This window comes from Borostomias antarcticus, assembly GCF_949987555.1.
Source record: "Borostomias antarcticus genome assembly, chromosome: 10".
Lineage (NCBI taxonomy): Eukaryota > Metazoa > Chordata > Actinopteri > Stomiiformes > Stomiidae > Borostomias > Borostomias antarcticus.
In genome coordinates this window covers 11,141,928-11,154,427 of record NC_140243.1, presented here as the reverse complement: position 1 = coordinate 11,154,427, position 12,500 = coordinate 11,141,928, and the positions used below count along the sequence as shown (strand labels likewise).

The 12,500-nt window shown below is 49.9% G+C and overlaps 2 protein-coding genes across 2 annotated transcripts in view; both read left to right on the top strand.

Annotated features, from left to right (window-relative positions):
• mysm1 (Myb-like, SWIRM and MPN domains 1) overlaps positions 1–9,285 on the top strand; it is a gene marked incomplete at its 5' end in the record, with an annotated part of 9,433 nt that extends 148 nt beyond the window's left edge. Inside the window, 19 exons of the mRNA XM_084443745.1 lie at positions 834–906; positions 1,020–1,090; positions 1,222–1,296; positions 1,415–1,493; positions 1,589–1,687; positions 1,918–2,431; positions 2,611–2,794; positions 2,922–3,052; positions 3,139–3,242; positions 3,371–3,448; positions 3,538–3,626; positions 3,763–3,814; positions 4,013–4,063; positions 4,409–4,483; positions 4,607–4,795; positions 5,158–5,290; positions 5,445–5,550; positions 5,694–5,751; positions 8,409–9,285. Coding sequence (XP_084299871.1) covers positions 834–906; positions 1,020–1,090; positions 1,222–1,296; positions 1,415–1,493; positions 1,589–1,687; positions 1,918–2,431; positions 2,611–2,794; positions 2,922–3,052; positions 3,139–3,242; positions 3,371–3,448; positions 3,538–3,626; positions 3,763–3,814; positions 4,013–4,063; positions 4,409–4,483; positions 4,607–4,795; positions 5,158–5,290; positions 5,445–5,550; positions 5,694–5,751; positions 8,409–8,771 — 2,524 coding nt within the window. The 3' untranslated portion in view covers positions 8,772–9,285. The remainder of the gene's footprint in view (positions 1–833; positions 907–1,019; positions 1,091–1,221; positions 1,297–1,414; positions 1,494–1,588; positions 1,688–1,917; positions 2,432–2,610; positions 2,795–2,921; positions 3,053–3,138; positions 3,243–3,370; positions 3,449–3,537; positions 3,627–3,762; positions 3,815–4,012; positions 4,064–4,408; positions 4,484–4,606; positions 4,796–5,157; positions 5,291–5,444; positions 5,551–5,693; positions 5,752–8,408) is intronic.
• A 1,189-nt stretch (positions 9,286–10,474) lies between these two features.
• oma1 (OMA1 zinc metallopeptidase) overlaps positions 10,475–12,500 on the top strand; it is a gene marked incomplete at both ends in the record, with an annotated part of 54,165 nt that continues 52,139 nt past the window's right edge. Inside the window, 5 exons of the mRNA XM_084444477.1 lie at positions 10,475–10,489; positions 10,844–10,959; positions 11,274–11,502; positions 11,637–11,810; positions 12,018–12,125. Of these exons, the coding sequence (XP_084300603.1) occupies positions 10,475–10,489; positions 10,844–10,959; positions 11,274–11,502; positions 11,637–11,810; positions 12,018–12,125 (642 nt within the window). The remainder of the gene's footprint in view (positions 10,490–10,843; positions 10,960–11,273; positions 11,503–11,636; positions 11,811–12,017; positions 12,126–12,500) is intronic.

Here is a 12,500-nt window from a genome sequence, read left to right as displayed (position 1 = left end):
CCCGACGGCCTGCGTTACTGCGCTAACGTTGGCTCTAGCTTGAGCTCGCTGGTTAGCAGGCTGTCCAGACTAACGTTAGACAGCTAACTTACACACTCGTTAAGTCGTCCAATTAAAATCTTTCTATTCAATATTCTATAGAACGTTGATCCTCTAATTACACCCCCTGCACACCCCGACTGGCTGGACACTATGGACCTGAGCAGGGCTCGGAGGGTGCTAGGGCTCCACCTTGGAAAGGACATGTAGCTCCATTTGCTCTTGTTAGTTCCACCCAGCCCTCTTCAGTCCTGTAGTCCCATGCTCGCTCATGCCAGACAACAGTCCTTTGCCGCTCCATTCACTTCGCCGTCAAAATAAATCGGTGTCGGCCTATTTAGGAGAGGCGCTCATATTTACAAGTGTCAGATAAACATGAAACTTCACTTACCTAAGCAAAGGGGTCTATTTAAACAAATGCTGGGTTTTGAAGCCTCGGCGCTACCAATAAATAACTTATTTAGACGCGTTCTGTCCGAGTGAATTTATTTTTCCGAGGTAGTCTTCTTCTGTGGTGGTGGCGGTCTCTGAAGCTTCAAAGAGACCGCCTAGCTTATTTGCACAATCTAGACATGCTTGGAACATACCTTCTGTTATATGCACTTAACTTTATTTGCACTCTTTTGCAAACCACTAGATTTGGATTTCTGTTCAGATTTGAGTTGGGACATATATTTCCCTACTTGTGTAGGCGGCGGACACATGCGCCACGCCCACTGACTGTTCATGGTGGAGATAATGGTTACGCGCATCATCCTTTTTTATTAAGGCTCAAGCTTTTATTTCTGTTTCAGTGACTTGGGAGGAGACACACTACTCCAGGACCAGTTCTTGCATTCAGCTTGGAAGACCAGCACTGGAATCTTGGTAGCTACAGGCCTGGGGTGTCAAATATTGTATATGTGTACAGAACAGATCACTATATAACCGTCAACTGTTTTCTTTCATGTCTGACTGTACTTACCCTCTGTCCTCTCCAGCCATGGGAACTAGACAGCTCCATCAGTGCTGAGAACAGAGAGGTGATCGAGAGCATGCTGCTGGAGGAACAGTATCCTTTCCGCACACAGACCACCATGACCCAGTGTGACATGACATCAGGAAATACTCAAGTGTGTTGAGATTATTCTGTGTGTCTGTCTTCCAGTAAGAGATGATATTTGTCCTTAAGCATACCTCTAGGTATTATCTGACTGGAAGGGAGATACCTAAGAATGTTTGGCCCAGCAACACCACCCCTAAACCCAAAGTGAAGAAGTGAGTATTCCTGTCTGCATGTCTACTCACCTGCAGAATCTCCCACGATGATGATCTCATGTCCATGCTAGCTACAACAACAACAACAACCTCTGAGTGTTGTGTTGTCGTTCTCCAGGTCTCCAGCCAAGCCCTCGGGCTCAGGCTCGTCTGCCCGCTGGTCCCAGCAGGAGAAGGAGCTATTTCAGACGGGACTGGTAAGCTCCTCTCCGGGCCATGTGGACGTGCTACTGTGGTCTCCCAGTTGTGTTGAAGGTCTCTCATCTGTGTCTCTCTGCTCTGTGTGCCGCAGGCTCAGTTTGGCCGCAGGTGGACTAAGATTTCCAAGCTGGTGGGCAGCCGCTCCGTTCTCCAGGTGAAGAGCTACGCCAGACAGCACTTCAAACACAAGGTAGATCCGCCTCCCTCTCCTCCTCCTCCCTCTCCTCCTCCCTCTCATCCTCCTCCCTCTCCTTCTCCTCCCTCTCCTCCTCCCTCTCCTCCTCCTTCCTCTCCTCCTCCTCCTTTCTCTCCTCCTCCTCCTCCTCCTCCCTCTCCTCCTCCCCCCTCTCCATCTCTCTCTCCCTCTCTCTCTCGGCCCTCTGTCCCCGTGGTCCACGCTCCTCCTGTTTCTGCCCGCAGGGTAAATCGGAGCCCGGTGCCGCAGCGCCTCCCGCAGGCTTGGTGGGCGTGGGACAGGCCTCGGAGTCCGGCTCTGGTCACGCGTCTGCTCTGGCCAACGCCGTGCGCATCGGGAGGCTGTCTGATGACGAGGAGGAGGAGGTGGACATCACGGACGACCTGAGCAACGGAGGAGGGAGCGGAGGAGACAACGCCGGACCCCCTGAGGGGACGGATCCCAACCGGGGGGTGAACCCCCAGACAGAGCCTCCGGGAGAGACCGTCCGGGGAGAGACCGACGCGCCGGACCGGTCCGGCCGGGGCCCGACATCCCCCCTCAGTCCTGGACCCAGGTCCCCCTCTCCCGCTGCCTCTCCCTGCCCAGAGGAGGCTGCCGTTACTGGGCAGGCGGAGGCGTCCTCTCTGCCCCTCAGGGAGATGCCGTCTGGAGAGGAGATGGAGGCCAAGACAGAGAGGCAGCCAGACAGCTCCGAGGGAGAGGCTCAGCCTCCGGAAGCAGACCACTGTGGTTCAGGTAACCCACATCTGGAGATCAGACGTCTGGAGTTTAGGTCTTGTTTACCCAAGCTCACCTACCATGTTTTCTCCTACCAACTTCTCTCTTGGAGAAAATCTTTCTGTTGCAGCTTGAACTACTGACTTATAAATGTTAGCATGTTCTGATGAAAGACTTTGTCTCTGAACATATCTCAGAGGAAGGGGAGGAGCTGGATGAAGAGGAAGACGAGGAGCTTAAGGCCCCTGAGCAGGAAGTCCAGTTGGACACAGAGACCATCACTGAGGAGGAGAAACAAGCTATCCCAGAGTTCTTTGAGGGACGTCCGTCCAAGACGCCAGAGAGATACCTGAAGATCCGAAATTACATTCAGGACCAATGGTAAACGCACACACACACACACACACACACGCACACACACGATACATGCACACACATAGGCTCGGACCATTGGTAGGGCTCGGGGTAACTTGTGTGTGTGTGTGCTTGCTATGCGTGCGTCTGACAGGTTGAAGAGTAAACCCAGGTACCTGAACAAGACCTCGGTGCGCCCGGGACTGAAGAACTGCGGCGACGTCAACTGCATCGGCAGAATACACACCTACCTGGAGCTGATAGGAGCCATCAACTTCAACTGTGGTGAGCAGGACGGGCCCGGGCTTCGTGGGGACCCCTCATATCTCCGCTACCTCTCTTTCCATCTGTTCCTCTGTCTCCCCCTGCAGGCCAGGCGGTGTATAACCGGCCCAGGGTGGTGGACCGGTCCAGACCCAGAGAGGGCAAGGACGCCCTGGAGGCCTACCAGCTGGCCCAGAGGCTACAGAGCATGGTTAGTAACCCCCCTGACCGCTGACCTGTGAGGTCACTGTTCCTGTGGTTTCTGCGCTGCGGCTGATTGGTCGTGTGTGTGTGTGTGTGTGTGTGTGTGTTTGTGTGTGTGCATGTGTGTGTTTCTAGCGGACCAGGAAGAGACGGGTCAGGGACTTATGGGGGAACTGGCGTGATGCTAAAGACCTGGAGGGACAGACGTACGAGGTACGTGCTTGGACACACACACACACACATGCACTGATTCCGAGGTCTAACTGTGTGTTAATGCTCCGATACAACCCCCTGCCCCCCAGCACCTGAGTGCGGAGGAGCTGGCCCGTCGGAGGGGGGAGGCGCGGGGGCAGCCCAGGGCGGGTAAGGTCCCCAGGCAGAGAGGAGGAGGGTGAGTGTGGCGCAGCTCTGACAGTGCATGGAGAAGACGAGGCCCGGTGACCTGCTGACCTCTCTCTCTCTCTCTCTCTACCTCTCTCTCTCTCTCTCTCTCTCTACCTCTCTCTACCTCTGTCTCTGTCCCGCAGGTTTGACCCGTTCCAGCTGATTCCGTGCAGGTCGTTCGGGGAGGACAGGGAGGTCAGTAGGTCTTCTCTCCCTTCCTCCCTCTCTCTCTCTCTCTCTTTCTCTTTCTCTCTCTCTCATTCTCTCTCTCTCCCGCTCTCTCTCTCTCTCTCCCCCCCCCCCCCTCCTCCTAGCCTCTCTGGGTCTAGTGATCATTGCTGTAGTCAGGTATAGAACCGGTCCTGAACCCCAGCCACTCTCTCCTGTCTCCAGGAGCCCTTCCAGGTGACTGTGTGTGCTGAGGCCCTCCTCATCATGGACATGGTAGGTTTACACACACACACACACTTATACACACACATACACACACACTCACACAGGCAAATACATTCCCTCTCAAATGACAACCACTTTCATGTTTCATGTGTCATCTCCTTCTCTCTGGAATATGTATGGGTGGGACCTATGCACATCCCCCCATTGCTCTCTGTAAAGCGCATTGTGTTGCCTCTGTATGAAATGTGCGCTATACAAATAAAGTTTGATTTGATTTGATTTGATGTGTAGTAGTACCCACCTTCTGACCATAATAAGGTCCTGTCCTGTGTGATTAAGATGGTAACAGTGTCTGGAGCATGAGATGACCAACACTGTGTATCTCTTTCCCAGCATGCTCACGTGTCCAGATGTGAGGTCATCGGGCTGCTGGGAGGAGCTTACAACGAGGAAGAGAAAGTCCTGAAGGTAAGCCGTCTAGCGGAAATGACGAAGAGGAGGGGGACGATGACGAAGAAGGCTGTATTTACATGTGGACAGCAACTGTGTGTGTGTGTGTGTGTGTGTGTGTGTGTGTGTGTGTGTGTGTAGATCCACGCCGCGGAGCCCTGCAACAGCGTGAGCACGGGCCTGCAGTGTGAGATGGACCCCCTGTCCCAGACCCAGGCCTGCGAGCTGCTGGCTGCTCTGGGGCTCAGCGTGGTGGGCTGGTACCACTCACACCCCACCTTCCACCCCAACCCCTCCCTGCGCGACATACACACACAGGACCAGTTCCAGGTAGGCCTCTGATCATATCCCTGTGTGTGTGTGTGTGTGTGCGCTTTAGTCTCATGCCGTTCGAGCTCTTTGATGTGGTCCGAACCCTGCAGTGTGTCCCTCTGACCCTCACCGAGCTCAGCTTGAATTATTCATCCCCGGAAAGCAGGTGGCTGCTGGGACACAGCGGCAGATTGAGGCCACGCTGTTACAGCTTCTGATGTGACAGTCTGGGGCCTGCTGGGAGAGAGAGACGTTTTAGCATTTTTATCTCTTTTGAGATGAAAGAGGGGAGAAGCGAGGCTCTTAATAGGCTGTGTGTGTTTGTGTGTGTGTGTGCGTGTGTGTGTGTGTGTGTGCGTACTGACCGGCCTCCCTTGCAGAGTTACTTCTCGCGTGGCGGAGCCCCCTTCATAGGGATGATAGTGAGCCCGTACGACCCGGCCAACGCCTCTCCCCACTCCCAGACCACCTGCCTGGTGGTGAAGGAGGACCAGGAATCCACAAGCCCTCAGAGTACACACACACACACACACACACACACACACACACACACACACACACACACACACACACACACACACACACACACACTCTCTCTCTCTTACCTCCAGGCCATGGTTTTTTCGAGCTGGAGTAGTTGAGTGCTCCCTTTTCCTCCACTCCTCAGAGCTCCCGTACAGGTTTGACTTCCTGTCGTCCCAGGAAGTCCCCGACTGGGAGCAGCTGGCGAGGAGGGCCCAGTGGATCGTCTGCAAATACACACACGCGCACGGGTGAGCATGGTCCACGCACACACACACACACACACACCACACACACACACACGGATATGATGGGAGGCCTCTCAGTATAGAACAGAGGGCTGTTCTGACCCGGTCTGTTCTGACCCGGTCTGTGTGTGTCTCCCGGGCGTTAGGAGTGTTCAGATGAACAGGCTGTTCCGAAGAGACTCCCACCTCACCTGCCTGGAGAAGGTAAGGCCAGTCACACACCCGCTCGCAGGGGGCCAAACGTCTGACCGCTGCCCTGTGTCTTCATCTCATTGGGCCCCTCCAGGTGACTGATGATGTCTACCCCGAGGTGTGGTTTGAGGAAAGGGCTGCGAGCGTAGGACCCGTTACTGCAGGGAATCCACTGAATTTGGGGTAGTGAGAAGATATTACAATGTATAAACAGAGGCACAGAAAACACCCCCGAACAGATGTGATACTGCGGCGGTGGCAAGTACAGAGAGAGGGGAGACAGTGACCCAATTTGTAGCCAACGGGGCCCTGTTTTAATACCTACCACTACTGCAGCTCACAGCTGAGCCTGGGGGCTGAGGTGTCCGCTTCTACAAATGATAACAGCATGGTGAACTACAAAACCTTCCTCGCTCTCTCAACACATACGTCTCCAACTCTGCTCAACATGGCTTCCACTCTCTCTCATATCTGGCTCTACTCCCAACCCCTGTAATCCATCTCTAACCAGTGATCCCCTCTCGTGGACACCTCCCCCTAATGAACATGCAGTGATCAAACAACAACACACATTAACAACCAACCAACGGCCCAACCCCCCTCAGTCCTGGAGGGAGACCCTGGTGGTGTCCCCCAAAGAGATTTTAGCCAGAGCCAAAGGAAAATCGCCAGTGCCAAAATGCTAAAAATTGAGAACAAAAATGGCAATTCAAATCCTCTCCAAATGTGTTTGATAGCTTGTTCCAAGTGCAGCCCATCCCACTTTCTTGCATTGTCCATGATTTGGACCACTAGTAATCCAGATAATTAATAGACAGGTTATCAGTATCTTGAACATTTTTTTTTTTTTTTTTTTTTTTACTTTGTATTTATTCAAGGTTTTACATTTTTCACATACAATACAAGGATAAATACATTAATACAAAAGCCCCCCCACCCGCCCCTCCCTAGTACTAGTCAAAGTCTTTACAGAGAATGATGGTCGTAACATCAAAGAGAAACATAGGCTAGTTAAATCTTAAACATTTTGTCTTCATATTCATTTTGTGTCAAGTCAGGAGATTTCCCGCTATATTGCAGTGAGCTCAGTCAGAACGACAGCAAAGAATATAGGCCTATATATGCTGGTAGGCTACTCGGCATAAAACAGAGGCTTCCCCAAAGAATGATGTGTGCATCACCCCCCAAAGACCCATTCTGAGCCAGGAACACATCTGTATGCTTCAGTATCCTAACAGAAGAACAGAGGAAGCAAACTACAGAAGTAAAATCCCAAGTGGTTTTGACAAGAATGAAAGAGGATATAGTGGTTACCTGAAACAATGCGCTATAGTGAAAGTGATTCTGGGAATAGAACCTAGTGTAGCCTGTGTGTGCTGCAGTCTGACCCACATCATCCTCTCTCTGTTAAAAACAAAACAAACACTGTAAATTATTCTGTGCCCCAGATTTAAACATACGATTCACTGCATTCTGGGGTTGCCTGTTTGAACACTGGCCAAATGTTTTAAACTCTTCATTGTGATCTGTATTGGTGATTCAAGCTAGTAATTTTCTTCTGGTACTTGAACCCACATCCCTGTCTGACTCGATACTGGGTTTGCAGACTTACCCTGTGACCTTCTGGTTCATCAGACACTGTTCCAGAGTGTCAGACAGTCATTGCTGCTCCACCAGAGAATAGCCAATGAAAACCCTGCTCCACCAGAGAGCAGCCAATGAAAACCCTGCCCTTCCCCATAGAAATCCTCAGCTTAAGGGGCAGAATGACATCCAGGGTAAATCATACAGTACACAAGGAGCAGTTTCTGGCCACACAGGAAATGTTAAAATAATTCTTAATTGTGGACATAAAACAACTGTTCAACAGTCTACACCAGACTATAAAAGAACTGTCATGTAGATTTCACTTGAAACCTCAGTTTAGAGGTCTTACTTACTCATGGTAATATCCACCTTCCCAGCAGAATAACCACACTATCCCTTCCGCTGTCTTTATTGTTGAGTCAGCGAGACGGGGACTGGGAGACGGGGATGTTCATTATGCTGTCTTTGACAGGAACAGTGTCTGTAGTATTAATCAGTTAATTGAAAATCACATAGAAGAGCAGGGATCACTGATGAACACTATTAGTTGCCATGGTGTATGATTAAAAAATATTATGATTAAGGTTAATGCAGGTGCATGCATGAAAGTTTTTGAAATCAAGTTTATACTTCACTCCCCTGCTGATGGGTCACAGTCGTTGGTGTCTGATGACTAACAAACTGTATTTAAGATCTATTTTAATACATGGCTGTATATTAATACATGGCTGTGTTCTGTATACCTCTGGGACTTAACAAAGCGGAAACCATCGTTTGCTCCTTTGATCTTAGCCAGACAGTCGCTGAAGTAATCCCAGTACAGTCTTTTCTGGTGCCCAGAAATGTTGTATTCTCTTTCTGGTCAAACTAAATGACATGACAAACTGTATAGTGTGTCGCAACATTGGCCTTTGACTCTGTGTGATTTTTAAAAGTGAATTAAATTGATTTACTCAAAAGACCTAGATTATTATGGCTTGGAGAAATGGGTAGATATTTTGTGCTTCTCATCCCTCTCACTTTCTCTCCTTCTCTCTTCTGTCACTCTTTCTCTCTCCATCTCTCACTTTCTTTCTGTCTAGATGCTGTCTTCTCTGGCCAGGTATCTGGAGCCCCTGCCAGAGGGGGAGGGAGACCCCTTCCTCACCCAGATCCAGACCCTCTTTCAGTCCCACTTCCTTACTGAGCGACCAAGCCGCCAGGACGAGGACGGAGACTCCACCCCCTCAGCAGAACCAATCGACACAGAAGCTTTCCCCTTTGCTCAGCCAATCAGTAGAGGTGGAGCAGAGGACTACAAGGACCAGGAGGCAGAGAGAGGGTTGAGCAGCCAGCCAGACTGGGACATCCAGCCCTCGCCTCCTACAGCTGACAGACAAACCTCTAGTCCTCTCCAGTTACACCTAGGCTCTGTGTTACTCACAGGACATGATTATCTACTTTGATTATCTATTTGACTGTTAATGTACTGTATATAACTACTTTTTATACTAGTGTCACTATAGAGTCCAGTTAGTAAAATGCTACTAGAGCTGCATGGAACATTATAGCATATGTTGTTTTATATGCATGTAAAAACTTTTAAAGGTCCCCCATTATGCTCATTTTCAAGTTAATAGGTCTGTGGGGTCTCCAAAACATGTCTTTGAATATTTTTGGTGAAAAGTGAGTTTTTCATAATAGGGGACCTTAAAGTCGCACTGAAATGAAAAAAGCATTCTGTCCCATTTTGGTTCACATAATTGGTCATAGTGTTCACCTATTCAACGATTTATGCCCAAAAAAATTACAAAATTCTACTTTTATCTTATATCAAAGTATATAATTTCTTACTTCCTGGAAAACGGTAGGTCACGTGCAATGACGACAACAGGTACCTTAGATTTTAGGCCAATAATCTCACGACATCCACCCGTCAATCAACGCTATCCTTCTATCGAATCTGTCTAAAGTTCTTAAAACCCGTCCACTTGTCAATGTTCCAATCAAATTCCTCTAAACGCATGTCCCACCCTAATAGCTTGTTTGCGTCAGAAATACGTCAAACTACGGAAGTTAGATGATCTCAAACGTCTGTTTCTGTGCGACTTGAAGTCTTTTTTTTTTTATTAACAGAGTCCCATTGTCCACACAAAGGTGCTTTAATCTGTTTAGCTCAACAGAGCAGGAATAGAAATGTTGGACAGAACAGCTGGCCCATCTGTCTTGAATCTGGTTTCATTGTAAAGAACAAATAAAACAAAGATAAATATGATTTCACTTTATTTGTCATTTTCTTTTTGTAGTTTGCAGCCTGTGGGGTACAAAATAAATATGCAATTATTCTGCAAAATATGCAATTATTAGACTGACACATTAAAGGTCTGACGTAGCGTAGCCAACACAGACAGCAGAACGCCAGACGGCCCTTTAAGACTTATGGAGCACAACATAGCCCCTTTAAAAAAGGGACACTCCTCCTGGATTTGCATGGAGGTGTATAAAAACGGCCACCGGTCGGCCACTATTTCAACAGTGATTTCCATAAATGTGTCAAACGACAGATAAGAAAAGGCGACCTCTGGCGGCGGGTTGAGCTACTCAACGTCCATATCGCTGTTGCTGGAACGATGTGACGTTCACTGTGTTGCAGCGGGGAACTATTTTTGTGAACACATACTTAATTCCAAAGTTGAAGAGACCTACCTCCATGGAAGAGACGGAAGAGACATCTAAGGGCATTGTGCATTTGTGTCACAAGGCGGAGCATTGGTGATTACTTAAATGATTCCTACTCAAGGAGATCGATAATATACAAAGGTGACACGGTCAGTGTTTCGTTAGAACTGCATCGTGGGAATTGAAACGGAATTGAAACTTTCGTGCACGGCCTGACAGCAACCGCAATGAATGACAGCTGTGACTAGTGACCACTGATCTAGATGTCATGGAAGCATTAGCCAGTCAAATTTGACCAATGTTACGATTGAGAGGGTTGCCATCCAATCATCTGCGACTATTATCCAGGCACCACTTCTCACGTCTATGCCACTGTGATTACTAAAGGAATTCAAGAGGAGATCTATACAAAGGTAACTGTAAACATCCTACTGAAGTATATTTCATTCCAATGAAATGTTAAGTAGAACTAATACTACTGCTTTAAACAATGACTCCCCTTCAGGTGCTCAAGCGGTGTGTCTACTGTAGCCTACGTCAAATCACCATGGAGTTAATCTGCGTTCGTCTCATCAGGAGCAATCGCATGTGCTCCCTACCAGCACTGACACGGGTCTTTCGGGGAACCTACGGACAGAGAGAACTAACTGTCAAGAGATCATATTTGCCGTCAATATTACTCCCAAGCGGCAACAGCTGCCGGCCGCAGACCAGAACAACAGACCGTGTCCATCAGCTTCATTTGAGAACCTCTCCATCTCAGCCACTGTCCATGAATGTATACATAAGAACCGGACTTTTCACAGCGCCGACCCCCAGAACTAGAGCACCGGTCTCCTGCGCTCCCGTTCTATGGCAGCCTCAGTGTGGACCACAGAAGTTCCACACCTCTGCTCCTCTCAGCGCCCTGCCAGCTCCGCTCATCTGGCTGGTCCTCAAACCGCTGCAGAAGCTGCTGGCCATCATACTGGGGAGGTAGGACACTTTATACACGTCACACACGCCGTTTGTTTGATTGTTTGTTCATTTGTTCAGTGTATCAAAACTCCTGTAGTATTGTTTTGTTATCCTGTGTTTTAATTCAATCAATCAGTCAGTCAGTCAGTTTTAATCCAATGTCCATGCTCATGCTCCTACTCTCTCTGTTCCTATCCTGTCTGTCAGTCCCAGTGATCAGCACCATTACATGTATAAGGATAGGTCTAAATGAACCATGTCAGTAATGCGGTCACACTGTGGTGCTGGATATAGAACTCTGCTTTTTGTTGTTGTCGTTGCCCCGCCCTCAGGAGTCTCAGGAAGTGGTGGGCAGCCCTCCCACCCAACCAGAGGCAGCTCCTGCGGCAGGCCGCGTGGAGCCGGCGTTGGCGGCTGGCGGGTGGGGCGGTGGCCGCCACGGTTCTCCTGGCTGTCTTCCTCCTGACCCACCTGGACGAGTCGCCGGTGACGGGGCGAGCACGCCTCCTGGTGTTCAGCCGGGAGAACTACATGGAACTGGCAGCCCTCACCGCAGAGGGGGTGAGCGGGGGAGGGAGACGAGAGGGGGTGGGGGGGGGGGGGTGAGACAGGGGGCAGGGAGAGAAGTATAGCAGCATTTTAAGGGGTTGAAAGAGGATCAGTAGTGTTGATTGTGTGTGTGTGTGTGTGGCCAGTACATGCAGGAGTATGCAGAGGCGCTGCTCCCAGAGAAGGACCCCCGTCACCAGCTGGTGAGCAGGGTGGTGCAGCACCTGGCCCAGAGGAACCACGACATCCCAGAAGTCTCCCTGGTTCCCTGGAGCGTCCACGTGGTCGAGAGCCCCAACGTCAACGCCTTCGTACTGCCAGTCAGTCCCTGACTGCGTGTGTGTGTGTGTGTGTGTGTGTGTGTGTGTGTGTGTGTGTGAGAAATATTGTCTGTGCATCAATCTATAGTGATTTTAACTGTTTGTGTATGCGCGTGCGTGCACATGTCTACTGTGTGTGTGTGTGTGTGTCTGTGTGTGTGCATCTCTGTGTGTGTATCGTCTGTGTGTCTGTGTGTGTGTGTCTAGAACGGCAAGGTGTTCATGTTTACAGGGATGCTTGAGACGGTAGCAGACATCCACCAGCTCACCATCGTCCTGGCACATGAAATGGCACACGCAATCATGGGACACTCTGTAAGAACACAGAACCGTGTGTGCGTGTGTACTGTATGTGAGAATCTATAGAAGTCTATCGTGTGTTTTTGCAGCGTGGTTGGGTCATCCGTGTCCAGTAACTCCCCAGTAGCCGTGTGTGTCAGAGGGTCACAGGGTCACTGACACTGACACCAGCGCTCAGGCGCCAGCGTCTCGCCGTTTGCTCCCTGTTGACCAGGACACTGATGAAATGGCTGCTATCAGTGGCAGTTTCAGAGCGTTCCCCCGGGTCACGTGGCTCCTCCTGCTATGTGACAGAGCGCATCGCGAAAACGCCTGTTAGACATGTCAGACAAACAGGCAGTTATCAAACAATCAAATTAGCTTCACTCTCTTTCGCCGGTGTGAGCATAA